This window comes from Chiloscyllium plagiosum, unplaced genomic scaffold (genome assembly GCF_037043375.1).
Source record: "Chiloscyllium plagiosum isolate Xiang-an unplaced genomic scaffold, Cpla_swu_hap1 HiC_scaffold_38, whole genome shotgun sequence".
Lineage (NCBI taxonomy): Eukaryota > Metazoa > Chordata > Chondrichthyes > Orectolobiformes > Hemiscylliidae > Chiloscyllium > Chiloscyllium plagiosum.
Genome location: NW_028270176.1, coordinates 27,811,859 through 27,839,144, shown reverse-complemented (window position 1 = coordinate 27,839,144; position 27,286 = coordinate 27,811,859). Strand labels below are relative to the sequence as shown.

At 55.0% G+C, this 27,286-nt stretch overlaps 1 protein-coding gene across 1 annotated transcript in view; it reads left to right on the top strand.

Annotated features, from left to right (window-relative positions):
• Positions 1-442: 442 nt before the first annotated feature.
• Positions 443-27,286, top strand: part of LOC122544248 (uncharacterized) — a 64,426-nt gene continuing 37,582 nt past the window's right edge. The window contains exons 1-4 of the mRNA XM_087981088.1: positions 443-526; positions 3,685-3,775; positions 11,587-11,687; positions 14,764-14,996. Coding sequence (XP_087837214.1) covers positions 443-526; positions 3,685-3,775; positions 11,587-11,687; positions 14,764-14,996 — 509 coding nt within the window. The remainder of the gene's footprint in view (positions 527-3,684; positions 3,776-11,586; positions 11,688-14,763; positions 14,997-27,286) is intronic.

Here is a 27,286-nt window from a genome sequence, read left to right as displayed (position 1 = left end):
AAGAGCACCGCCCCCTCCAACTATCCTCAAAGCACCGACCTCTTCAACTACAGCCCCCACTGAAGCCCTGCCCCTTCCCCACCATCACTGAAGCCCCTCCCCCTCCAGAGGACACCCTCACTAAAGCCCCACCAGTCTGGACCAGCCCCACCCTATGTCATGGACACCCCCACCCAATCAAGCCCCGCCCACCTGGGTCCACACCCATCCAATGGCCACCCTCATTTAAACCTGGCCAACCGCCATCCATTGGCCGCGCCCCCCAAAAGCCCCGCCCTTCTACACCCACCCTAACCACGCCTCTCTCTGTCCCCGCCCCCCACACGCGCCCGAGCCCAGCCTCCGACCCCGCCCCACACCCGGCACGCTCAGGCCCCGCCCTCTTGCCCGCCCCGCCTCCTCAGTCTAGCCCCACCCACTCCCGCGAGCCCCGCCCCAAGTCATGGCGGCGTCAGCGACGGTTACTGACGACTCCCTGTACCCCATTGCCGTCCTGATCGACGAGCTGCGAAATGAGGACGTTCAGGTGAAAGAGAGAGCGAATCAGGACAACGTCGGGAGAGCACAGGCCCCGCTCTCCCTCACAGAAACAGCCTGTTAAAGGAAGGAGGGGTGGGGTCAGTGAGGGGGAGGGGTCAGTGTGAGGGGGTGAGGTCAGAGTGAGGGGGAGGGGTCAATGTGAGGGGCAGAGGTCAGTGTGAGGGGGCGGGGTCAGAGTGAGGGGGAGAGGTCAATGTGAGGGGGAGAGGTCAATGTGAGGGGGAGGGGTCAGAGTGAGATGGAGAGGTCAATGTGAGGGGGAGGGGTCAGAGTGAGGGGGAGAGGTCAATGTGAGGGGGAGGGGTCAGAGTGAGGGGGAGGGGTCAGAGTGAGATGGAGAGGTCAATGTGAGGGGGAGGGGTCAGAGTGAGGGGGAGGGGTCAGAGTGAGATGGAGAGGTCAATGTGAGGGGGAGGGGTCAGAGTGAGGGGGAGGGGTCAGAGTGAGATGGAGAGGTCAATGTGAGGGGGAGGGGTCAGAGTGAGGGGGAGGGGTCAGAGTGAGGGGAGAGGTCAATGTGAGGGGGAGAGGTCAATGTGAGGGGGAGAGGTCAATGTGAGGGGGAGGGGTCAGAGTGAGGGGAGAGGTCAATGTGAGGGGCAGAGGTCAGTGTGAGGGGGAGGGGTCAGAGTGAGGGGGAGAGGTCAGAGTGAGGGGGCGGGGTCAGAGTGAGGGGGCGGGGTCAGAGTGAGGGGGCGGGGTCAGAGTGAGGGGGCGGGGTCAGAGTGAGGGGGAGGGGTCAGAGTGAGGGGGAGAGGTCAATGTGAGGGGGAGGGGTCAGAGTGGGGGGAGGGGTCAGAGTGAGGGGAGAGGTCAATGTGAGGGGGAGAGGTCAATGTGAGGGGGAGAGGTCAATGTGAGGGGGAGGGGTCAGAGTGGGGAGAGGTCAATGTGAGGGGCAGAGGTCAGTGTGAGGGGGAGGGGTCAGAGTGAGGGGAGAGGTCAATGTGAGGGCGAGGGGTCAGTGTGAGGGGGAGAGGTCAATGTGAGGGGCTGAGGTCAGTGTGAGGGGAGGGGTCAGAGAGGGGGAGAGGTCAATGTGAGGGGGGGGTCAATGTGAGGGGCAGAGGTCTGTGTGAGGGGGAGGGGTCAGTGTGGGAAGAGAGATCAGTGTGAGGGGGAGGGGGCAGGGTCAGAGTGAGGAGGAGAGGTCAATGTGAGGGGGAGGGGTCAATGTGAGGGGCAGAGGTCTGTGTGAGGTGGAGGGGTCAGTGTGGGAAGAGAGATCAGTGTGAGGGGGAGGGGGCAGGGTCAGAGTGAGGAGGAGAGGTCAATGTGAGGGGGAGGGGTCAATGTGAGGGGGAGGGGTCAGTGTGGGAAGAGAGACAGTGTGAGGGGGAGGGGTCAGAGTGAGATGGAGGGGTCAGTGAGATGGGTAGAGGTCAGAGTGAAGGCGAGAGGTCAATGAGATGGAAGGTCAGAGTGAAGGGGTGGGGGTCAGTGTAAGGGGCATGGTCGGGGAGGGGGAGAGGTCAGTGTGGGGAGAGAGGTCAGAGTGAGCAAGAGGGGTCAGTGAGGGGGAGGGGTCTGAGTAAGGTAGAGGGGTCAATGTGAGGGGGCGCGGTCAGTGTGAGGGGTAGAGGTCAGTGCGAGGGGGAGCAGTCAATGTGAGGGGGAGAGATCAGAGGGAGGGAGAGGGGTCAGAGTGAGATGGAGGGGTCAGCGTGAAGGGGGAGGTCAGTGAGATAAAGAGGTCAGTGAGATAGGTAGTGGTCAAAGTGAAGGGGAGTGGTCAATGAGATGGAAGGTCAGAGTGAAGGGGTGGGGGTCAGTGTAAGGGACAGGGTCAGGGAGGGGGAGAGGTCAGTGTGAGGGGAAGAGGTCAGAATGAAGGGGAAGAGGTCAGAATGAAGGGGAGAGGTCAGTGAGATGGAAGTGTCTGAGGGTGTGGGGTCAGTGAGAGGGGCGGGGTCAGTGTGAGGGGGAGAAGTCAGTGAGAGGAGGGGTCAGTGAGAGGTGGGTGTGAGAGGGTGGGGTCAGTGTGAGGGGGAGGGGGCAGGCAATGGAAGGTTAAACTTGCAAGAACAGTTAACACAGATTGGGCTTCTGTTCCTTCATGGTGAGAAGTTTATGGATTGATTGATTTGGAAAGATGAAAACAGAGAAATTTCATGAGGAGCATGGATAGGATAAGTAGACAAGGTCTTTTCCCTGGGGTGGGGGAGTCCAGAACTAGAGGGGCATAGGTTTAGGGTGAGAGGGGAAAGATTTAAATGTGACCTAAGGGACAACGTTTTCACACAGAGGGTGATGTGTGTATGGAATGAGCTGCCTGAGGAAGTGGTGGAAGCTGGTACAATTACAACATTTAAAGGCATCTGGATGGGTGTGTGAATAGAATCCCTACAGTGGGGAAACAGGCCCTTTAGCCCAACAAGTCCACACTAAACCTCCGAAGAGTATACTACCTCGACCCATTCCCCTACCCAATTACTCTACATTTATCCCTAACTAATGCACCTAACCTACATATCCCTGAACACTATGGACAATTTACCACGGCCAATCCACCTAACCTGCACATCTTTGGACTGTGGGAGGAAACCCACGCAGACACGGGGAGAATGTGCAAACTCCACACAGACAGTCACCCGAGGCTGGGATTGAAACCGGGTCCCTTGCGCTGTGAGGCAGCAGCGCTAACTACTAAGCCCATCGTGCCATCTTCTGTAGGAAGGGTTAGGAGGGATATGGGCCAAATGCTGACAAATGGGACTAGATTAAATCAGGATATCTGGCCGTCATGGACAGGTTGGACCGAAGGGTCTGTTTCCTTGAATCAATGAGTGTGTGAGATGCCAGGCCTGATGCAAGAGTGCCAGATTTCAAAACGGGCACATGGCACATCTGACTGGCTGATGTATAGCTGTGATTGAAACCACAGGAACCAATAGACCATGGGTAATTAACACAAGGCACGATATTGGATCATGTCCCTTGTGTTTGCAGAGAATGACTCGGTGTGTCTGAATACGAGCAATTTCTCGCATGTGTAAACGAATCAGACTCAAGTGATTCTTGTTAAATGGAGTGTTAGTGCAGATGTCCGGCTGGTGGTCATTGTTGTCAGAGAAGCTTTAGTTGTGAGGAACGTTTTGAGAAGCGTGTATTGGAGAGTGAGGACATTACCCTCTTCCCCTCTAGCTCCGTCTCAACAGCATCAAGAAGCTGTCCACCATTGCTCTGGCTCTGGGGATGGAGCGGACACGGAGTGAGCTTCTCCCATTCCTGACAGGTGAGTGTGACAGAGAGAGGGAAAGGTTTTTCCCAGCTGTGTCTCATACCTTGATATCCCACGCTTTGTCTGGTTTCAACTGCCAAGCCCTCCGCGAGGAAGCTGTCACCCCATGTTAAATTCTGAGAAAGGCCATTCAGTCCATCTGCTCTGTGCTGGTGTTCTGCTGTGCACCAGCATCGCCCCGCCATTCGGCCCCGTCATCACCTCCTTCTATTCCTTTCTCCCTCGAGTTGGTTCCACCCTCCTTAAGCACAACCACACCCTGTGGGTGTCAGTCCCACATTCTGCCACTCCCAACTCCCTGTGGGAGTAAGGATCACATTCCCTCTGCATTCTGCATGGGTGTGAGTCCCACATTTCCCCCCATTCCCATCCCCCTCAAATTCCCCCCCCACATTCCACATGGGTGTGAGTCCCACATTCCACACGCCCATCCCCCACCATTCCCCATGGGTGTGAGTCCCATATTTCGCCCCACCATTCCCATAGGTGTGAGTTCCCCATAACTGAGGGATACGGAGACTGGAACTGTGCACAGTGCTCCAAATATGGTCGAACTGAGCCAATGAGAATTGTGCGCAGTGCTCCAAGCGTGGGTCAAACTGAGGGATACAGAGACTGGAACTGTGCACAGTGCTCCGAGTGTGAGTCGAACTGAGGGATTCGGAGACTGGAACTGTACACAATGCTCAGAATCTGTGTCTAACTGAGGGATATAGAGACTGGAACTGTGCACAGTGCTCCAAGTGTGGGTCCACATGAGGGATACGGAGACTGGAACTATGCACGGTGCTCCAGGTGTGGCCAAACTGAGGGATATGGAACTGTGATGAGTGCTCCAAATGTGGTCTAACTGAGGGATTTGGAAACCAGAACTGTGCACAATGCCCTGAGTATGACCTAACTGAGGGATAGGGAAACTGGAACTGTTTAGAGTGCTCCGAGTGTGGGTCTAACTGAGAGATAGAGAGACTGGAACTGTGTACAGTGTTCTGAGTATGGGTCTAACTGAGAGATACGGAGCCTGGAACTGTGCACAGTGCTCCGAGTGTGGGTCTAACTGAGGGATACGGAGACTGCAACTGTGCACAGTGCTCAGAGTCTGTGTCTAACTGAGGGATACGGTGACTGGAACTGTACACAGTGTTCCGAGGGTGGGTGTAGCTGAGGGATATGGAGACCGGAACTGTGCACGGTGCTCCGAGTGTGTGTCTGACTGAGGGATATGGAGACCGGAACTGTGCACAGTGCTCCGAGTGTGGGTCTAACTGAGATATAGGAAACTGGAACTGTGCACAGTGCTCCGAGTATGGGTCTAACAGAGAGATACAGAGACCGGAACTGTGCGCAGTGCTCGGAGTGTGGGTCTAACTGAGGGATACGGAGACTGGAACTGTGCACAGTGCTTCGAGTGTGGGTCTAACTGAGGGATACGGAGACTGGAACTGTGCACAGTGCTCCTGGTGTGGGTCTAACTGAAGGATACGGAGACTGGAACTGTGCACAGTGCTCCGAGTGTGGGTCTTATGAGGGATACGGAGACAGGAACTGTGCACAGTGCTCCGAGTGTGGGTCTAACTGAGGGATACGGAGACTGGAACTATGCACAGTGCTCCTGGTGTGGGTCTAACTGAAGGATACGGAGACTGGAACTGTGCACAGTGCTCCGAGTGTGGGTCTAACTGAGGGAAATGGAGACTGGAATTATGCACAGTTCTCCAAATGTGGTCTGACTGAGGGATATGGAAACCAGAACTGTGCACAGTGCACTGAGTATGGTCTAACAGAGGGATACGAAGACAGGAACTGTGCACAGTGCTCCAAGTGTGAGTCGAACTGAGCGATACGGACACTAGAACTGTGCACATTGCTCTGAGTATGGCCTAACTGAGGGATATGGAGACTGGATCTGTGCACAGTGCTCCAAGTGTGGGTCTAGCTGAAGGATAGGGAGACTGGAACTGTGCACAGTGCTCTGAGTGTGGGTCTGACTGAGGGATACAGAGACTGGAACCGTGCACAGTGCTCCGAGTGTGGGTCTAACTGAGGGATACGGAGACTGGAACTATGCACAGTGCTCCGAGTGTGGGTCTGACTGAGGGATACGGAGACTAGAACGGTGCACAGTGCTCCGAGTGTGGGTCTAGCTGTGGGATACGGAGACAGGTACTGTGCACAGTGCTCCGAGTGTTGGTCTAACTGAGGGATACGGAGACTGGAACTGTGTACAGTGCTCCGAGTGTGGGTCTAACTGAGGGATACGGAGACTGGAACTGTGCACAGTTCTCCGAGTGTGGGTCTAACTGAGGGATACGGAGACTGGAACTGTGCACAGTGCTCCGAGTGTGGGTCTAACTGAGGGATACGGAGACTGGAACTGTGCACAGTGCTCCGAGTGTGGGTCTAACTGAGGGATACGGAGACTGGAACTATGGACAGTGCTCCGAGTGTGGGTCTAACTGAAGGATACGGAGACTGTAACTGTGCACTGTGCTCCGAGTGTGGGTCTAACTGAGGGATACGGAGACTGGAACTATGCACAGTGCTCTGAGTGTGGGTCTAACTGAAGGATACGGAGACTGGAACTGTGCACTGTGCTCCGAGTGTGGGTCTTTCGAGGGATACGGAGACAGGAACTGTGCACAGTGCTCCGAGTGTGGGTCTAACTGCGGGAAATGGAGACTGGAATTGTGCACAGTGCTCCAAATGTGGTCTAACAGAGGGATACGAAGACAGGAAGTGTGCACAGTGCTCCAAGTGTGGGTCTAACTGAGGGATACGGAGACTGGAACTGTGCACAGTGCTCCAAGTATGGGTCTAACTGAGCGATACGGAGACCGGAACTGTACACAGTGCTCCGATGTGGGTCTAACTGAGGGATACGGAGACTGGAACTATGCACAGTGCTCCTGTTGTGGGTCTAACTGAGGGATACGGAGACTGGAACTATGCACAGTGCTCTGAGTGTGGGTCTAACTGAAGGATACGGAGACTGGAACTGTGCACTGTGCTCCGAGTGTGGGTCTTTCGAGGGATACGGAGACAGGAACTGTGCACAGTGCTCCGAGTGTGGGTCTAACTGAGGGATACGGAGACTGGAACTGTGCACAGTGCTCCAAGTATGGGTCTAACTGAGGGATACGGAGACCGGAACTGTACACAGTGCTCCGATGTGGGTCTAACTGAGGGATATGGAGACTGGAACTATGCACAGTGCTCCTGGTGTGGGTCTAACTGAGGGATACGGAGACTGGAACTATGCACAGTGCTCTGAGTGTGGGTCTAACTGAAGGATACGGAGACTGGAACTGTGCACTGTGCTCCGAGTGTGGGTCTTTCGAGGTATACTGAGACAGGAACTGTGCACAGTGCTCCGAGTGTGGGTCTAACTGCGGGAAATGGAGACTGGAATTGTGCACAGTGCTCCAAATGTGGTCTAACAGAGGGATACGAAGACAGGAACTGTGCACAGTGCTCCAAGTGTGAGTCTAACTGAGCGATACGGAGACTAGAACTGTGCACAGTGCTCCAAATGTGGGTCTAACTGAGGGATACGGAGACTGGGACTGTGCACAGTGCTCCGAGTGTGGGTCTGACTGAGCGTTACGGAGACTGGAACTGTGCACAGTGCTCCGAGTGTGGGTCTGACTGAGGGATACAGAAACTGGAAGTGTGTACAGTGCTCCGAGTGTGGGTCTAACTGAGGGATACGGAGACTGGAACTGTGCACAGTGCTCCGAGTTTGGTGTAACTGAGGGATACAGAGACGGGAACTGTGCACAATGCTCCGAGTGTGGGTCTGACTGAGGGATACAGAGACTGGAACCGTGCACAGTGCTCCGAGTGTGGGTCTAACTGAGGGATACGGAGACTGGAACCGTGCACAGTGCTCCGAGTTTGGTCTAACTGAGGGATACAGACACTGGAACTGTGCACAGTGCTCCGAGTGTGGGTCTACCTGAGGGATATGGAAACCAGAACTGTGCACAGTGCACTGAGTATGGTCTAACAGAGGGATACGGAGACTGGAACTGTGCACAGTGCTCCGAGTATGGGTCTAACTGAGGGATATGGAGACTGGAACTGTGCACAGTGCTCTGAGTGTGGGTCTAACTGAGGGATACGGAGACAGGAAATGTGCACAGTGCACCGAGTGTGGGTCTAACTGAGGGATACAGAGACTGGAACTGTGCACAGTGCTCCGAGTCTGTGTCTAACTGAGGGATACGGAGACCGGAACTGTACACAGTGCTCCGAGTGTGGGTCTAACTGAGGGATACGGAGACTGGAACTGTGCACAGTGCTCCGAGTGTGGGTCTGACTGAGGGATACGGAGACCGGAACTGTGCACAGTGCTCCGAGTGTGGGTCTAACTGAGGGATACGGAGACTGGAACTGTGCACAGTGCTCCGAGTGTGGGTCTGACTGAGGGATACAGAGACAGGAACTGTGCACAGTGCTCCGAGTGTGGGTCTGACTGAGGGATATGGAGACTGGAACTGTGCACAGTGCTCCGAGTGTGGGCCTAACTGAGGATACAGAGACTGGAACTGTGCACAGTGCTCCGAGTCTGTGTCTAACTGAGGGATACGGAGACCGGAACTGTACACAGTGCTCCGAGTGTGGGTCTAACTGAGGGATACGGAGACTGGAACTGTGCACAGTGCTCCGAGTGTGGGTCTGACTGAGGGATACGGAGACCGGAACTGTGCACAGTGCTCCGAGTGTGGGTCTAACTGAGGGATACGGAGACTGGAACTGTGCACAGTGCTCCGAGTGTGGGTCTGACTGAGGGATACAGAGACAGGAACTGTGCACAGTGCTCCGAGTGTGGGCCTAACTGAGGATACAGAGACTGGAACTGTGCACAGTGCACTGAGTATGGTCTAACAGAGGGATACGGAGACAGGAACTCTGCACATTGCTCTGAGTATGGCCTGACTGAGGGATATGGCGACTGTAACTGTGCACAGTGCTCCGAGTGTGGGTCTAACTGAGGGACACTGAGACTGGGACTGTGCACAGTGCTCCGAGTGTGGGTCTAACTGAGGTATATGGAGACTGGAACTGTGCACAGTGCTCCGAGTGTGGGTCTAACTGAGGTATATGGAGACTGGAACTGACCACAGTGCTCCGAGTATGGGTCTAACTGAGGGATACGGAGACTGGAACAGTGCACAGTGCTCCGAGTGTGGGTCTGACTGATGGATATGGAGACTGGAACTGTGCACAGTGCTCCGAGTGTGGGTGTAACTGAGGGTACAGAGACTGGAACTGTGCACAGTGCTCCGAGTGTGGGTCTAACTCAGGGATACAGAGACAGGATTTGTGCACAGTGCTTCGAGTGTAGGTCTAACTGAGAGATACAGAGACTGGAACTGTGCACAGTGCTCAGAGTCTGTGTCTAACTGAGGGATACGGAGACTGGGACTGTGCACAGTGCTCCGAGTGTGGGACTAACTGCGGGAAATGGAGACTGGAACTATGCACAGTGTTCCGAGTGTGGGTCTAACTGAGTTATATGGAGACTGGAACTGACCACAGTGCTCCGAGTATGGGTCTAACTGAGAGATACGGAGACCGGAACTGTACACAGTGCTCCGATGTGGGTCTAACTGAGGGATACGGAGACTGGAACTATGCACAGTGCTCCTGGTGTGGGTCTAAATGAGGGATACGGAGACTGGAACTATGCACAGTGCTCTGAGTGTGGGTCTAACTGAAGGATACGGAGACTGGAACTGTGCACAGTGCTCCGAGTGTGGGTCTTACGAGGGATATGGACACAGGAACTGTGCACAGTGCTCTGAGTGTGGGTCTTACGAGGGATACGGAGACAGGAACTGTGCACAGTGCTCCGAGTGTGGGTCTAACTGCGGGAAATGGAGACTGGAATTGTGCACAGTGCTCCAAATGTGGTCTAACAGTGGGATACGCAGACAGGAACTGTGCACAGTGCTCCAAGTGTGAGTCTAACTGAGCGATACGGAGACTAGAACTGTGCACATTGCTCTGAGTATGGCCTAACTGAGGGATATGGAGACTGTAACTGTGCACAGTGCTCCAAATGTGGGTCTAACTGAGGGATATGGAGACTGGAACTGTGCACAGTGCTCCGAGTGTGGGTCTGACTGAGCGATACGGAGACTGGAACTGTGCACAGTGCTCTGAGTTTGGTGTAATTGAGGGATACGGAGACTGGAACTATGCACAGTGCTCCGAGTGTGGGTCTAACTGAGGGTTACGGAGACTGGAACTGTGCACAGTGCTCCGAGTATGGGTCTAACTGAGAGATACAAAGACTGGAACTGTGCACAGTGCTCAGAGTCTGTGTCTAACTGAGGGATACGGAGACTGGAACTGTGCACAGTGCTCTGAGTGTTGGACTAACTGAGAGATACAGAGACTGAAACAATGCACAGTGCTCAGAGTCTGTGTCTAACTGAGGGATACGAAGACTGGAACTATGCACAGTGCTCCGAGTGTGGGTCTAACTGAGGGAATGGAGACAGGAACTGTGCACAGTGCTCCGAGTGTGGGTCTAACTGCGGGAAATGGAGACTGGAATTGTGCACAGTGCTCCAAATGTGGTCTAACAGTGGGATACGAAGACAGGAACTGTGCACAGTGCTCCAAGTGTGAGTCTAACTGAGCGATACGGAGACTAGAACTGTGCACATTGCTCTGAGTATGGCCTAACTGAGGGATATGGAGACTGTAACTGTGCACAGTGCTCCAAATGTGGGTCGAACTGAGGGATACGGAGACTGGAACTATGCACAGTGCTCCGAGTGTGGGTCTAACTGAGGGTTACGGAGACTGGAACTGTGCACAGTGCTCCGAGTATGGGTCTAACTGAGAGATACAAAGACTGGAACTGTGCACAGTGCTCAGAGTCTGTGTCTAACTGAGGGATACGGAGACTGGAACTGTGCACAGTGCTCTGAGTGTTGGACTAACTGAGAGATACAGAGACTGAAACAATGCACAGTGCTCAGAGTCTGTGTCTAACTGAGGGATACGAAGACTGGAACTATGCACAGTGCTCCGAGTGTGGGTCTGACTGAGGGAATGGAGACTGGAACTGTGCACAGTGCTCCAAATGTGGGACTAACTGAGGGATACGGTGACTGGAACTGTGCACAGTGCTCCGAGTGTGGGTGTAGCTGAGGGATACAGAGACTGGAACTATGCACAGTGCTCCGAGTGTGCATCTAACTGAGGGATACGGAGACTGGAACTATGCACAGTGCTCCGAGTGTGGGTCTAACTGAGGGATACAGAGACTGGAACAGTGCACAGTGCTCCGAGTGTGGGTCTAGCTGAGGGATACAGAGACTGGAACTGTGCACAGTGCTCCGAGTGTGGGTCTACCTGAGGGATACGGAGACTGGAACTGTGCACAGTGCTCCGAGTGTGGGTCTGACTGTGGGGTACTGAGACTGGAACTATGCACAGTGCTCCGAGTGTGGGTCTAACTGAGGGATACGGAGACTGGAACTATGCACAGTGCTCCGAGTGTGGGTCTGACTGAGGGATACGGAGACTGGAACTGTGCACCGTGCTCCGAGTGTGGGTCTGACTGAGGGATATGGAGACTGGAACTGTGCACAGTGCTCCGATTGTGGGTCTAACTGAGGAATATGGAAACCAGAATTCTGTTCAGTTAAGCCAAATTGATCTAATTAAAACTCAGTGCAAATTGAACAAAATGGTTTTACTATTTTAACTGGAAACAACTTCCAGAGCTGAGTTTTCATTCCCAGAGGATTCTGAGTGAACACAAACCTATCCATTTCACATTGTAGATACCATATACGATGAGGATGAAGTTCTGCTGGCCTTGGCTGAACAACTTGGATCCTTCACTCCCCTTGTAGGAGGCCCAACACATGTCAACTGTTTGTTGGTGAGTCTTAACGTAACTTCCCGATAGAATAGAATCCCAACAGTGTGAAAACAGGCCATTTGGCCCAACACTTACCCTCCGAAAAGTAACCCTGCCAGGCCCGTTCCCCAACCTAATTACTCTACATTTCCTGGACACTATGAGGTAATTTCCCATGGCCAGTCCACCCTAACCTGTACATCCCTGGACACTATGGAATAATTTAGCATGGCCAGTCCACCCTAACCTGCACATCCCTGGACACTATGGGATAATTTAGCATGGCCAGTCCACCCTAACCTGCACATCCCTGGACACTATGGGATAATTTAGCATGGCCAGTCCACCCTAACCTGCACATCCCTGGGCACTATGGGACAATTTAGCATGGCCAATCCACCCTAACCTGCACATCCCTGCTCATATGGTACAATTTAGCATGGCCAATCCATCCTAACCTGCACATCTCTGGGTGCTATGGGACAATTTAGCACGGACAATCCACCCTAACCTGCACATCCCTGCACACTATGGGACAATTTAGCATGGCTAATCCACCCTAACCTACACATCCCTGCACACTATGTAACAATTTAGCATGGCCAATCCACCCTAACCTACACATCCCTGCACACTATTGTACAATTTCCCATGGCCAATCCACCCTAACCTGCACATCCCTGCACACTATGGTACAATTTAGCATGGCCAATCCACCCTAACCTACATATCTTCAGACCTGGGAGGACACCGGAGCACTCCCACACAGATACGGAGAGAATGTGCAAACTCCACACAGACAATTGCCCGAGGCTGGAATTGAACCCAGGTCCCTGGCTCTGTGAGGTAGCAGTGCTAACCACTGTGCCACCCATCTTCCCCTTCTGCCAAGAAGAATATTCCCCAATGGGTTTCAATGAAGGGAGGGAGAGAAATCACTAAATACTAGAGTACAGCTCCAAGGAATCGGTTTAGTCAAAGGATAATATAAGCACATCTTTTCTGTCCAGGCAACGGGATTATAAGAAGATTGAAATGATAATTGTTGCTCTGCAGACCAAGGTCAGATGCCCACTTCGGGTCGAAGTTCCAGGCACTGTAACTGAGGAAGGATATTTCATCTTGGCAGTGGATAGGATAAATAGACATAGTCTTTTCCCTGGGCTGGCGGAGGCCAGAACTAGAGGGGCATGGGTTTAAGGTGAGAGGGGAAAAATATAAAAGGGACCTAAGGGGCAACTTTTTCACACAGAGGGTGGTACATGTATGGAATGAGCTGCCAGAGGATGTGGTGGAGGCTGGTACAATTGCAACATTTAAAAGGCATCTGGATGGATATATGAATAGGAAGGGTTTGGAGGGATATGGGCCAAGTGCTTATAAATGGGACTAGATTGGGTTAGGATATTTGGTTGGCATGGTCGAGTTGGACTGAAGGGTCTGTTTCGGTGCTGTACGTCCCTATGATTCGATGCAGTTCGGATTCACCAGGCTATTTGGCCCAACAAGCCCACGCTTACCCTCCGAAGAGTAACCCTGCGAGGCCATTCCCCTACTCAATTACTCTACATTTCCCAGGCCGAAAATAAGAAGGCAGTCTGGTCCGGTCCAGTACAGGAGGCGTCCATTCTGCCCTCTCTTTGACCTGTTACACAGGAACAGGAGGAGGCCATTCAGCCCCCTCTTTGACCTGTTACACAGGAACAGGAGGAGGCCATTCAGCCCCCTCTTTGACCTGTTACACAGGAACAGGAGGAGGCCATTCCGGCCCCTCTTTGACCTGTTACATAGGAACAGGAGGAGCCATTCAGCCCCCTCTTTGACCTGTTACACAGGAACAGGAGGAGGCCATTCCGGCCCCTCTTTGACCTGTTACACAGGAACAGGAGGAGCCATTCAGCCCCCTCTTTGACCTGTTACACAGGAACAGGAGGAGCCATTCCGGCCCCTCTTTGACCTGTTACACAGGAACAGGAGGAGGCCATTCAGCCCCCTCTTTGACCTGTTACACAGGAACAGGAGGAGGCCATTCCGGCCCCTCTTTGACCTGTTACACAGGGACAGGAGGAGGCCATTCCGCCCCTCTTTGACCTGTTACACAGGGACAGGAGGAGGCCATTCCGGCCCCTCTTTGACCTGTTACACAGGAACAGGAGGAGCCATTCAGCCCCCTCTTTGACCTGTTACATAGGAACAGGAGGAGGCCATTCAGCCCCCTCTTTGACCTGTTACACAGGAACAGGAGGAGGCCATTCCGGCCCCTCTTTGACCTGTTACACAGGGACAGGAGGAGGCCATTCCGCCCCTCTTTGACCTGTTACACAGGGACAGGAGGAGGCCATTCCGGCCCCTCTTTGACCTGTTACACAGGAACAGGAGGAGGCCATTCCGGCCCCTCTTTGACCTGTTACACAGGAACAGGAGGAGGCCATTCAGCCCCCTCTTTGACCTGTTACACAGGAACAGGAGGAGGCCATTCCGGCCCCTCTTTGACCTGTTACACAGGGACAGGAGGAGCCATTCAGCCCCCTCTTTGACCTGTTACACAGGAACAGGAGGAGGCCATTCCGGCCCCTCTTTGACCTGTTATACAGGAACAGGAGGAGGCCATTCAGCCCCCTCTTTGACCTGTTACACAGGAACAGGAGGAGGCCATTCCGGCCCCTCTTTGACCTGTTACATAGGAACAGGAGGAGCCATTCAGCCCCCTCTTTGACCTGTTACACAGGAACAGGAGGAGGCCATTCCGGCCCCTCTTTGACCTGTTACACAGGAACAGGAGGAGGCCATTCTGCCCCTCTTTGACCTGTTATACAGGAACAGGAGGAGGCCATTCCGGCCCCTCTTTGACCTGTTACACAGGAACAGGAGGAGGCCATTCCGGCCCCTCTTTGACCTGTTATACAGGAACGGGGGAGGCCATTCCGGCCCCTCTTTGACCTGTTACACAGGAACAGGAGGAGGCCATTCAGTCCCATGAGTGTATCTCTGTGCCATACAGATGATACAGATTCTCCAACATAATGGTGATAGTGTTGTTGGAAAAGACAGGGTGTTGCTGTATCTGATGCTGCCTCTCGTTCTTCCCCTGTACTAGCCTCCCCTCGAGAGCCTGGCCACTGTGGAGGAGACAGTGGTACGGGACAAAGCAGTGGAGTCCCTTCGAACCATCTCCAAGGAGCATTCCTCGTCTGATCTGGAGCGGTACTTTGTGCCGCTGGTGAAGCGGCTGGCCAGCGGTGATTGGTTCACCTCCCGGACATCAGCCTGTGGCCTCTTCAGTGTGTGTTACCAGCGTGTCTCCAACCCAGTCAAGGCAGAGCTAAGGCTGTAAGTACCGATGACAGTGGGGCTATAGGCCATTGTGGGTCTTGGCAGGGTTTGATGTTCTGCTCCTCCTGGGCGAATGTCAGGGGCAATACTTCTAGAATTTTGTTTGAAAGATACGCCTGAATTTCCAGAGTACGTCTCGACACCACAGGCCAGACACCAAAGGGCTTTCCCAGGCATTGAGGAAGTGAGGTTGCAATATAATATAGGAAAGGTGGCAGGCGAGAAGAAGAACGAGGACCAGAAGCCAGTGCCTCAATTGTAAGACCGTCCCTAATGAATCCCATCAGGGAATCCAGGAGAAATATTTTCCCCGGAGAGTGGGGAGAATGTAGGACTCACTCCCACAGGGAATAGGGGAATATCTGGGACTCACTCCTGGAGGGAGTGGTGATGGAATATGGTACTCCATCCCATGGCGGGTTTGGGGGGGGGAATGTGGAATCGATCCCACAGGGAGTTGTGGAGAAGTTGGGAATCGCTCCCACAGGGAGTTGGGGAGAATTTGGAACTTGCTTCCAATGGGAATTGGGGAGAATTTGGGACTCGCTTCCAATGGGAATTGGGGAGAATTTGGGACTCCCTCCCATAGGGAGTTGGGGAGAATTTGGAACTCGCTCCCACAGGGAGTTGGGGAGAATTTGGAACTCGCTTCCAATGTGAATTGGGGAGAATTTGGGACTCCCTCCCACAGGGAGTTGGGGAGAATTTGGAACTCGCTCCCACAGGGAGTTGGGGAGAATTTGGGACTCCCTCCCACAGGGAGTTGGGGAAGATTTGGAACTTGCTCCCAAACGGAGTTGGGGAGAATTTGGAACTCGCTCCCACAGGGAGTTGGGGAGAATTTGGAACTTGCTCCCAAAGGGAGTTGGGGAGAATTTGGAACTCGCTCCCACAGGGAGTTGGGGAGAATTTGGAACTCCCTCCCACAGGGAGTTGGGGAGAATTTGGAACTCGCTTCCAATGGGATTTGGGGAGAATTTGGGACTCCCTCCCACAGGGAGTTGGGGAAGATTTGGAACTTGCTCCCAAACGGAGTTGGGGAGAATTTGGAACTCGCTCCCACAGTGAGTTGGGGAGAATTTGGAACTTGCTCCCAAAGGGAGTTGGGGTGATTTTGGAACTCGCTCCCACAGGGAGTTGGGGAGAATTTGGAACTCGCTCCCACAGGGAGTTGGGGAGAATTTGGAACTTGCTCCCAAAGGGAGTTGGGGAGAATTTGGAACTTGCTCCCAAAGGGAGTTGGGGAGAATTTGGAACTCGCTTCCAATGGGAATTGGGGAGAATTTGGGACTCCCTCCCACAGGGAGTGGGGAGAATTTGGGAATCGCTCCCACAGGGAGTTGGGGAGAATTTGGAACTCCCTCCCACAGGGAGTTGGGGAGAATTTAGAACTTGCTTCAAATGGGAATTGGGGAGAATTTGGGACTACCTCCCACAGGGAGTTGGGGAGAATTTGGAACTTGCTCCCAAAGGGAGTTGGGGAGAATTTGGAACTCGCTTCCAATGGGAATTGGGGAGAATTTGGGACTCCCTCCCACAGGGAGTGGGGAGAATTTGGAACTCCCTCCCACAGGGAGTTGGGGAGAATTTGGAACTCGCTCCCACAGGGAGTTGGGGAGAATTTGGAACTTGCTCCCAAAGGGAGTTGGGGAGAATTTGGAACTCGCTCCCACAGGGAGTTGGGGAGAATTTGGAACTCCTTCCCACAGGGAGTTGGGGAGAATTTGGAACTTGCTCCCAAAGGGAGTTGGGGAGAATTTGGAACTCGCTTCCAATGGGAATTGGGGAGAATTTGGGACTCCCTCCCACAGAGAGTGGGGAGAATTTTGGAATCGCTCCCACAGGGAGTTGGGGAGAATTTGGAACTCCCTCCCACAGGGAGTTGGGGAGAATTTGGAACTCGCTCCCACAGGGAGTTGGGGAGAATTTGGAACTCGCTCCCACAGGGAGTTGGGGAGAATTTGGAACTCCCTTCCACAGGGAGTTGGGGAGAATTTGGAACTCCCAAATTTGGAACTCGCTTCCAATGGGAATTGGGGAGAATTTGGGACTCCCTCCCACAGGGAGTTGGGGAGAATTTGGCACTCGATCCCACGGATGAATTGTGTTGAAGGGGGAAGCTGGATAAACATATGAGGAAGAAAGCAAGGGTATGAGATGGTGATGGGAGGGAAGATGAAGAGGACATGGGAGGAGGTATAAACCAAGCCAATAGGATGAATGAGCTTTTCTGTTCTCAAAGACGCTGGTAACAGAATTGTTGCAGTGTTGAATGGCGGCCCTTTGGTCCATTGTATCCTCACCAAGTCCCCAGTGCCCATTCTAACTTAGTGCCATTCCCCTGCATTTTCCCCAGATGTTTGCCTGTTCCTGTTCAGCTATCCCATCCCAGGCCCTAGCTACCTGCTTTGTGAAAATGCTTCTTTTCTCATATTACCTTTACAAATCACTTTTAATCCAGGCTCGTTCATTCTTGATCCCTTAAAAACCAAGGTCAGTTTCCCTAATTTACTCTGTCATGATTTTTAAAACGTTCTGTCAGATTTTCTAGCTTTCTTCTCTTAAAGGTGAACAGTCCCAATCTCTCCAGTCAGTCCTCATAATTAAAATTTTTCATCCCTGGAACCGTTCTAACAAGTCCGTTTTCAACTCTCGCTCGTGTGTTCACATCCTTCTGAGAATGTGGCATCCACAACTGTACACAATACTCCACTTGTGGTCTAACAACTGAACTAACAAATTTAGCATTCCCTTTATTTCCCTATTAATAAATCTCAGGATACTGTAAGTTTTACTCTCTGCCTGTCCTGCCACCCTAGATCAGGTTTCTCTACTCCTGCAACCCCTTGCAGCCTTACTTGATATTGTCTACTCATGTTTATCCCACCTTTCACCGCTCCATATTGAGGTTTAACTGTCACTAACTGCTCATGTCTACATCCTGTTGGAGCTGAACACTATCGCCCTCGCTGTTCACAATGTTTCCATCCACAAAGTTTGAAATGGCCCCCTGCGCACCAAGATCTGGAACATCAGTATGCAACAGGAAAAGCGATGCTCCCAACACTGACCCCCTGGGCAACTTTTGTACAAATCTTCCCCCGACCTGAAGAGAGAATCTTTGACCATTTCTGTCATAGAGTCACAGGGATGTACAGCATGGAAACAGACCCTTCGGTCCAATTCATCCATGCCGACCAGACCAATCTAGTCCCATTTGCCAGCACTTGGCCCATATCCCTCTAAACCCTTTCTGTTCATATACCCATCCAAATGCCTTTTAAATGTTGCAATTGTACCAGCCTCCACCAGTTCCTCTGGCAGCTCATTCCATACACACACCACCCACTGTGTGATAAAGCTGCCCCTTAGGTCCCTTTTATATCTTTCCCCCCTCACTCTCTAGTTCGGGACTCCCCCACCCCAGGGGAAAGACCTTGTCTATTCACCCTATCCATGCCCCTCATGATTTTATAAACCCCTACAAGGTCACCCCTCAGCCTCTGACACTCCAGGGAAAACAGCCCCAGCCTGTTCAGTCTCTCCCTATAGCTCAAATCCTCCAATCCTGGCAAAACCCTTTTCCTATCAGCAGGAAACTATCAGCTAATCAGTTAATTTTGTATCCACGCTGCTACTCCACAAGCATTAACGTTTCTCACAAGCCTGTTGTGTGGCGCTGTGTCGAAAGCCTTCGAAAAGTCCACGTACACCTCATCAGCAGCGTTCCCCTCATTGATGCACTCTATAATAAAACTCCAGCAGGTCAGTTAAACATGATTTGCCTTAAGAAATCCATACTGCCTTTTCTTAAATGCTCACCTCTTTCCGTTTGACGATTAATTCCCCCCTAAATAATTGTTTTTGGAAAGGTGCCCACCACTTTGCATAAGGTTAAACCGCTGACTTCTGGCTCCTCAAATTTTTCATTTGCCATCGTTTCATTTTGGGAGCGGGGTTGGTGGGAACAATCCAGTGGCTCCTTTCCACAATCGCCTTTTTTCTCATTGAAACTGTTCAGGAGCAGACAGCCTGGAATGGTTGTGGCTGCTCGATTCAGGACCAAGGCCAGCAACAGCAGGGACTCTCTCTTGTTACCGGCTGTTCCCAAGGACAGGCATGGATTTCAAGCCTCAGAAATACCCTGCTCCTCTCCTTCAGTCCCAAACCCCAGCCCTGACACCACCCCCTAACCCCAACCAGGATGGCAAGTCCTGAATCCATCCAGAACCGGGATCGAACCCCGTGGTTTCTGCATCAATCTGACACCCAGCTGATGAGGAATTGGGGTCAAAGAATGAGGCTCTAGAAAAAGACAGCAGATCAGGCAACATCCGAGGAGCGGGAGAATCGACGTTTCGAACATAAGCCCTTCATCAAGAATGACCGCATTCCTAATGAAGAGCTTATGCCTGAAACGTCGACTTTCCTGCTCCTCGGATGCTGCCTGACCTGCTGTGCTTTCCCAGCGCCACACCTTTTGACTCTGATCTCCAGCCTCTGCAGTCGGCACTTTCTACTGGTGAGGAATTGTCCCTGCCAGAGGCAAGTATTGAAAGGATCAGTCGGTTGCCCTGAAATTGGGAGGCTGCGTTAAAATCTTTCTTGTACATCAAACTGTGGAATGGGACTGGAAACCAAATCTTCTGACTTTGAGTAAGGGACCTCCTCAAATCCACAAGACCTCCTCAAAATCTAAATAATAAGTAAATCCTCGACGTTTTGTGTTAAAAAACAGTTTTGTGTTGTACGTAAGTGTACATGTTTTTTGTCCATAATGCAAATTGTGCCTTTTTAAGGTGACTTGTGTATTTTTACTCTGTTTCGAATCCTGAACCTTGACACACCTACGGTGTGTGATTTCTCTGTGCCTGTTTCTCTTCCTCTCTCCTCTCGTGGCTACCTGAACTCTCCCCTCTCGTGCCTACCTGACCCCTCTCTCCTCTCGTGCCTACCTGACCTCTCTCCTCTCGTGGATTAGTGGTGCTGGAAGAGCACAGCAGGTCAGGCAGCATCCGAGGACAGCATTCGGGCTTTTGCCCGAAATGTCGATTTTGCCTGTCCTCGGATGCTGCCTGACCTGCTGTGCTCTTCCAGCACCACTAATCCAGAATCTGGTTTCCAGCATCTGCAGTCATTGTTTTTTACCTCTCTCCTCTCGTGCCTACCTGCCCTCTCCCCCCATGCCTACCTGACCTCTCCCCTCTCGTGCCTATCCGACCTATCTCCTCTCGTGCCTACCTGCCCTCTCCCCTCTCGTGGCTACCTGCCCTCTCCCCTCTCGTGCCTACCTGACCCCTCTCCTCTCGTGCCTACCTGCCCTCTCCCCCCCTCAAGCCTACCTGACCTCTCCCCTCTCGTGCCTCCTGACCTCTCCCCTCTCGTGGCTACCTGCCCTCTCCCCTCTCGTGCCTACCTGACCCCGCTCCTCTCGTGCCTACCTGCCCTCTCCCCCCCTCAAGCCTACCTGACCTCTCCCCTCTCGTGCCTCCTGACCTCTCCCCTCTCGTGGCTACCTGACCTCTCTCCTCTCGTGCCTATCTGACCTCTCTCCTCTCGTGCCTACCTGACCTCTCTCCTCTCGTGCTTACCTGACCTCTCCCCTCTCGTGCCTCCTGACCTTTCCCCTCTCGTGCCTCCTGACCTCTCCCCCCTCAAGCCTACCTGACCTCTCTCCTCTCGTGCCGAGCTTACCTCTCTCCTCTCGTGCCTACCTGACCATCTCTTCTCTCGTGCCTACCTGACCATCTCTTCTCTCGTGCCTACCTGACCACTCCCCTCTCATGCCTACCTGACCTCCCTCCTCTCGTGCCTACCAGACCTCCCTCCTCTCGTGCCTACCTGACCTCTCTCCTCTTGTGCCTACCTGACCTCTCCCCTCTCGTGCCTACCTGACCTCCCTCCTCTCGTGCCTACCTGACCTCTCTCCTCTCGTGCCTACCTGACCTCTCCCCTCTCGTGCCTACCAGACCTCCCTCCTCTCGTGCCTACCTGACCTCTCCCCTCTCGTGCCTACCAGACCTCCCTCCTCTCGTGCCTACCTGACCTCTCTCCTCTCGTGCCTACCTGACCTCTCCCCTCTCGTGCCTACCAGACCTCCCTCCTCTCGTGCCTCCTGACCTTTCCCCTCTCGTGCCTCCTGACCTCTCCCCCCTCAAGCCTACCTGACCTCTCTCCTCTCGTGCCTACCTGACCTCTCCCCTCTCGTGCCTACCTGACCTCTCTCCTCTCGTGCCTACCTGACCTTTCCCCTCTCGTGCCTCCTGACCTCTCCCCCCTCAAGCCTACCTGACCTCTCTCCTCTCGTGCCTACCTGACCTCTCCCCTCTCGTGCCTACCTGACCTCCCTCCTCTCGTGCCTACCTGACCTCTCTCCTCTCGTGCCTACCTGACCTCTCCCCTCTCGTGCCTACCTGACCTCTCCCCTCTCGTGCCTACTGGACCGCTTCCCTCTCGTGTCTACCTGACCTCTCCCCTCTCGTGTTTACCTGACCACACACCCTCATGCCTACCTGACCCCTCCCCTCTCGTGTTTACCTGACCACACACCCTCATGCCTACCTGACCTCTCTCCTCTCGTGCCTACCTGACCTCTCTCCTCTCGTGCCTACCTGACCTCAATCCTCTCGTGCCTACTTGACCACTCACCTCTCGTGCCTACCTGACCTTTCCCCTCGCGTGCCTACCTGACCTCTTTCTCTCCTGCCTACCTGCCCTCTCCCCTCTCGTGCCTCCTGACCTCTCTCCTCTCGTGCCTACCTGCCCTCTCCCCTCTCGTGCCTACCTGCCCTCTCCCCCCTCATGCCTCCTGACCTCTCCCCTTTCGTGCCTCCTGACCTCTCCCCTCTCGTGGCTGCCTGCCCTCTCCCCCCTCATGCCTCCTGACCTCTCCCCTTTCGTGCCTCCTGACCTCTCCCCTCTCGTGGCTGCCTGACCTCTCCCCTCTCGTGCCTCCTGACCTCTCCCCTCTCGTGGCTACCTGACCTCTCCCCTCTCGTGGCTACCTGACCTCTCCCCTCTCGTGCCTCCTGACCTCTCCCCTCTCGTGGCTACCTGACCTCTCTCCTCTCGTGCCGAACTGACCTCTCTCCTCTCGTGGCTACCTGACCTCTCCCCTCTCGTGGCTACCTGACCTCTCCCCTCTCGTGGCTACCTGACCTCTCCCCTCTCGTGCCTCCTGACCTCTCCCCTCTCGTGGCTACCTGACCTCTCCCCTCTCGTGCCTCCTGACCTCTCCCCTCTCGTGGCTACCTGACCTATCTCCTCTCGTGCCTACCTGACCTCTCTCCTCTCATGCCTACCTGACCCTCTCTTCTCTCATGCCTACCTGACCCCTCTCCCCTCTCGTGCCTACCTGACCTCTCTCCTCTCATGCCTACCTGACCTCTCCCCTCTCGTGCCTACCTGACCTCTCCCCTCTCGTGCCTACCTGACCTCCCTCCTCTCGTGCCTACCTGACCTCTCTCCTCTCGTGCCTACCTGACCTCTCTCCTCTCGTGCCGAGCTTACCTCTCTCCTCTCGTGCCTACCTGACCATCTCTTCTCTCGTGCCTACCTGACCATCTCTTCTCTCGTGCCTACCTGACCACTCCCCTCTCATGCCTACCTGACCTCCCTCCTCTCGTGCCTACCAGACCTCCCTCCTCTCGTGCCTACCTGACCTCTCTCCTCTTGTGCCTACCTGACCTCTCCCCTCTCGTGCCTACCTGACCTCCCTCCTCTCGTGCCTACCTGACCTCTCTCCTCTCGTGCCTACCTGACCTCTCCCCTCTCGTGCCTACCAGACCTCCCTCCTCTCGTGCCTACCTGACCTCTCCCCTCTCGTGCCTACCAGACCTCCCTCCTCTCGTGCCTACCTGACCTCTCTCCTCTCGTGCCTACCTGACCTCTCCCCTCTCGTGCCTACCAGACCTCCCTCCTCTCGTGCCTCCTGACCTTTCCCCTCTCGTGCCTCCTGACCTCTCCCCCCTCAAGCCTACCTGACCTCTCTCCTCTCGTGCCTACCTGACCTCTCCCCTCTCGTGCCTACCTGACCTCTCTCCTCTCGTGCCTACCTGACCTTTCCCCTCTCGTGCCTCCTGACCTCTCCCCCCTCAAGCCTACCTGACCTCTCTCCTCTCGTGCCTACCTGACCTCTCCCCTCTCGTGCCTACCTGACCTCCCTCCTCTCGTGCCTACCTGACCTCTCTCCTCTCGTGCCTACCTGACCTCTCCCCTCTCGTGCCTACCTGACCTCTCCCCTCTCGTGCCTACTGGACCGCTTCCCTCTCGTGTCTACCTGACCTCTCCCCTCTCGTGTTTACCTGACCACACACCCTCATGCCTACCTGACCCCTCCCCTCTCGTGTTTACCTGACCACACACCCTCATGCCTACCTGACCTCTCTCCTCTCGTGCCTACCTGACCTCTCTCCTCTCGTGCCTACCTGACCTCAATCCTCTCGTGCCTACTTGACCACTCACCTCTCGTGCCTACCTGACCTTTCCCCTCGCGTGCCTACCTGACCTCTTTCTCTCCTGCCTACCTGCCCTCTCCCCTCTCGTGCCTCCTGACCTCTCTCCTCTCGTGCCTACCTGCCCTCTCCCCTCTCGTGCCTACCTGCCCTCTCCCCCCTCATGCCTCCTGACCTCTCCCCTTTCGTGCCTCCTGACCTCTCCCCTCTCGTGGCTGCCTGCCCTCTCCCCCCTCATGCCTCCTGACCTCTCCCCTTTCGTGCCTCCTGACCTCTCCCCTCTCGTGGCTGCCTGACCTCTCCCCTCTCGTGCCTCCTGACCTCTCCCCTCTCGTGGCTACCTGACCTCTCCCCTCTCGTGGCTACCTGACCTCTCCCCTCTCGTGCCTCCTGACCTCTCCCCTCTCGTGGCTACCTGACCTCTCTCCTCTCGTGCCGAACTGACCTCTCTCCTCTCGTGGCTACCTGACCTCTCCCCTCTCGTGGCTACCTGACCTCTCCCCTCTCGTGGCTACCTGACCTCTCCCCTCTCGTGCCTCCTGACCTCTCCCCTCTCGTGGCTACCTGACCTCTCCCCTCTCGTGCCTCCTGACCTCTCCCCTCTCGTGGCTACCTGACCTATCTCCTCTCGTGCCTACCTGACCTCTCTCCTCTCATGCCTACCTGACCCTCTCTTCTCTCATGCCTACCTGACCCCTCTCCCCTCTCGTGCCTACCTGACCTCTCTCCTCTCATGCCTACCTGACCTCTCCCCTCTCGTGCCTACCTGACCTCTCCCCTCTCGTGCCTACCTGACCTCCCTCCTCTCGTGCCTACCTGACCTCTCTCCTCTCGTGCCTACCTGACCTCTCTCCTCTCGTGCCTACCTGACCTCTCCCCTCTCGTGCCTACCTGACCTCTCTCCTCTCGTGCCTACCTGACCCCTCTCCCCTCTCGTGCCTACCTGACCTCCCTCCACTCGTGCCTACCTGACCTATCTCCTCTCGTGTCTACCTGACCTCTCCCCTCTCGTGTTTACCTGACCACACACCCTCATGCCTACCTGACCTCTCCCCTCTCGTGCCTACCTGACCTCTCTCCCTCGTGCCTACCTGACCTCTCCCCTCTCATGCCTACCTGACCTCTCTCCCTCGTGCCTACCTGACCTCTCTCCTCTCGTCCTAACCTGACCTCTCTCGTCTCGTGCCTACCTGACCTTTCCCCTCTTGTGCCTACCTGACCTTTCCCCTCGCGTGCCTACCTGACCTCTCCCCTCTCGTGGCTACCTGCCCTCTCCCCCCTCATGCCTCCTGACCTCTCCCCTCTCGTGCCTCCTGACCTCTCCCCTCTCGTGGCTACCTGACCTCTCCCCTCTCGTGCCTCCTGACCTCTCCCCTCTCGTGGCTACCTGACCTCTCCCCTCTCGTGCCTCCTGACCTCTCCCCTCTCGTGGCTACCTGACCTCCCTCCTCTCGTGCCTACCTGACCTCTCCCCTCTCGTGCCTCCTGACCTCTCCCCTCTCGTGGCTACCTGACCTCTCCCCTCTCGTGGCTACCTGACCTCTCTCCTCTCGTGCCTACCTGACCTCTCTCCCTCGTGCCTACCTGACCTCTCTCCTCTCGTCCTAACCTGATCTCTCTCCTCTCGTGCCTACCTGACCTCTCTCCCTCGTGCCTACCTGACCTCTCTCCTCTCGTGCCTACCTGACCTCTCCCCTCTCGTGCCTACCTGACCTCTCTCCCTCGTGCCTACCTGACCTCTCTCCTCTCGTCCTAACCTGATCTCTCTCCTCTTGTGCCTACCTGACCTCTCTCCTCTCATGCCTACCTGACCTCCCTCCTCTCATGCCTACCTGACCTATCTCCTCTCGTGTTTACCTGACCACACACCCTCATGCCTACCTGACCTCTCCCCTCTCGTGCCTAGCTGACCTCTCTCCCTCGTGCCTACCTGACCTCTCCCCTCTCATGCCTACCTGACCTCTCTCCCTCGTGCCTACCTGACCTCTCTCCTCTCGTCCTAACCTGACCTCTCTCGTCTCGTGCCTACCTGACTTTTCCCCTCTTGTGCCTACCTGACCTTTCCCCTCGCGTGCCTACCTGACCTCTCCCCTCTCGTGCCTACCTGAACACACACCCCTCGTGCCTACCTGACCTCTCTCCTCCCGTGCTGACCTGATTCCTCCCCTCTCGCGCCTAACTGACCCCTCTCCTCTCGTGCCGAACTGACCTCTCTCCTCTCGTGCCTACCTGACCCCTCTCCCCTCTCGTGCCTACCTGACCTCCCTCCACTCGTGCCTACCTGACCTATCTCCTCTCGTGTCTACCTGACCTCTCCCCTCTCGTGTTTACCTGACCACACACCCTCATGCCTACCTGACCTCTCCCCTCTCGTGCCTACCTGACCTCTCTCCCTCGTGCCTACCTGACCTCTCCCCTCTCATGCCTACCTGACCTCTCTCCCTCGTGCCTACCTGACCTCTCTCCTCTCGTCCTAACCTGACCTCTCTCGTCTCGTGCCTACCTGACCTTTCCCCTCTTGTGCCTACCTGACCTTTCCCCTCGCGTGCCTACCTGACCTCTCCCCTCTCGTGGCTACCTGCCCTCTCCCCCCTCATGCCTCCTGACCTCTCCCCTCTCGTGCCTCCTGACCTCTCCCCTCTCGTGGCTACCTGACCTCTCCCCTCTCGTGCCTCCTGACCTCTCCCCTCTCGTGGCTACCTGACCTCTCCCCTCTCGTGCCTCCTGACCTCTCCCCTCTCGTGGCTACCTGACCTCCCTCCTCTCGTGCCTACCTGACCTCTCCCCTCTCGTGCCTCCTGACCTCTCCCCTCTCGTGGCTACCTGACCTCTCCCCTCTCGTGGCTACCTGACCTCTCTCCTCTCGTGCCTACCTGACCTCTCTCCCTCGTGCCTACCTGACCTCTCTCCTCTCGTCCTAACCTGATCTCTCTCCTCTCGTGCCTACCTGACCTCTCTCCCTCGTGCCTACCTGACCTCTCTCCTCTCGTGCCTACCTGACCTCTCCCCTCTCGTGCCTACCTGACCTCTCTCCCTCGTGCCTACCTGACCTCTCTCCTCTCGTCCTAACCTGATCTCTCTCCTCTTGTGCCTACCTGACCTCTCTCCTCTCATGCCTACCTGACCTCCCTCCTCTCATGCCTACCTGACCTATCTCCTCTCGTGTTTACCTGACCACACATCCCTCATGCCTACCTGACCTCTCCCCTCTCGTGCCTAGCTGACCTCTCTCCCTCGTGCCTACCTGACCTCTCCCCTCTCATGCCTACCTGACCTCTCTCCCTCGTGCCTACCTGACCTCTCTCCTCTCGTCCTAACCTGACCTCTCTCGTCTCGTGCCTACCTGACTTTTCCCCTCTTGTGCCTACCTGACCTTTCCCCTCGCGTGCCTACCTGACCTCTCCCCTCTCGTGCCTACCTGAACACACACCCCTCGTGCCTACCTGACCTCTCTCCTCCCGTGCTGACCTGATTCCTCCCCTCTCGCGCCTAACTGACCCCTCTCCTCTCGTGCCGAACTGACCTCTCTCCTCTCGTGCCTACCTGACCTCTCCCCTCTCGTGCCTACCTGACCTCTCCCCTCTCGTGGCTACCTGACCTCTCTCCTCTCGTGCCTACCTGACCCCTCTCCCCTCTTGTGCCTACCTGACCCCTCTCTCCTCTCATGCCTACCTGACCCCTCTCTCCCTCGTGCCTACCTGACCTCTCTCCTCTCGTCCTAACCTGATCTCTCTCCTCTTGTGCCTACCTGACCTCTCTCGTCTTGTGCCTACCTGACCTTTCCCCTCTCGTGCCTACCTGACTTCTTTCTCTCCTGCCTACCTGACCTCTCTC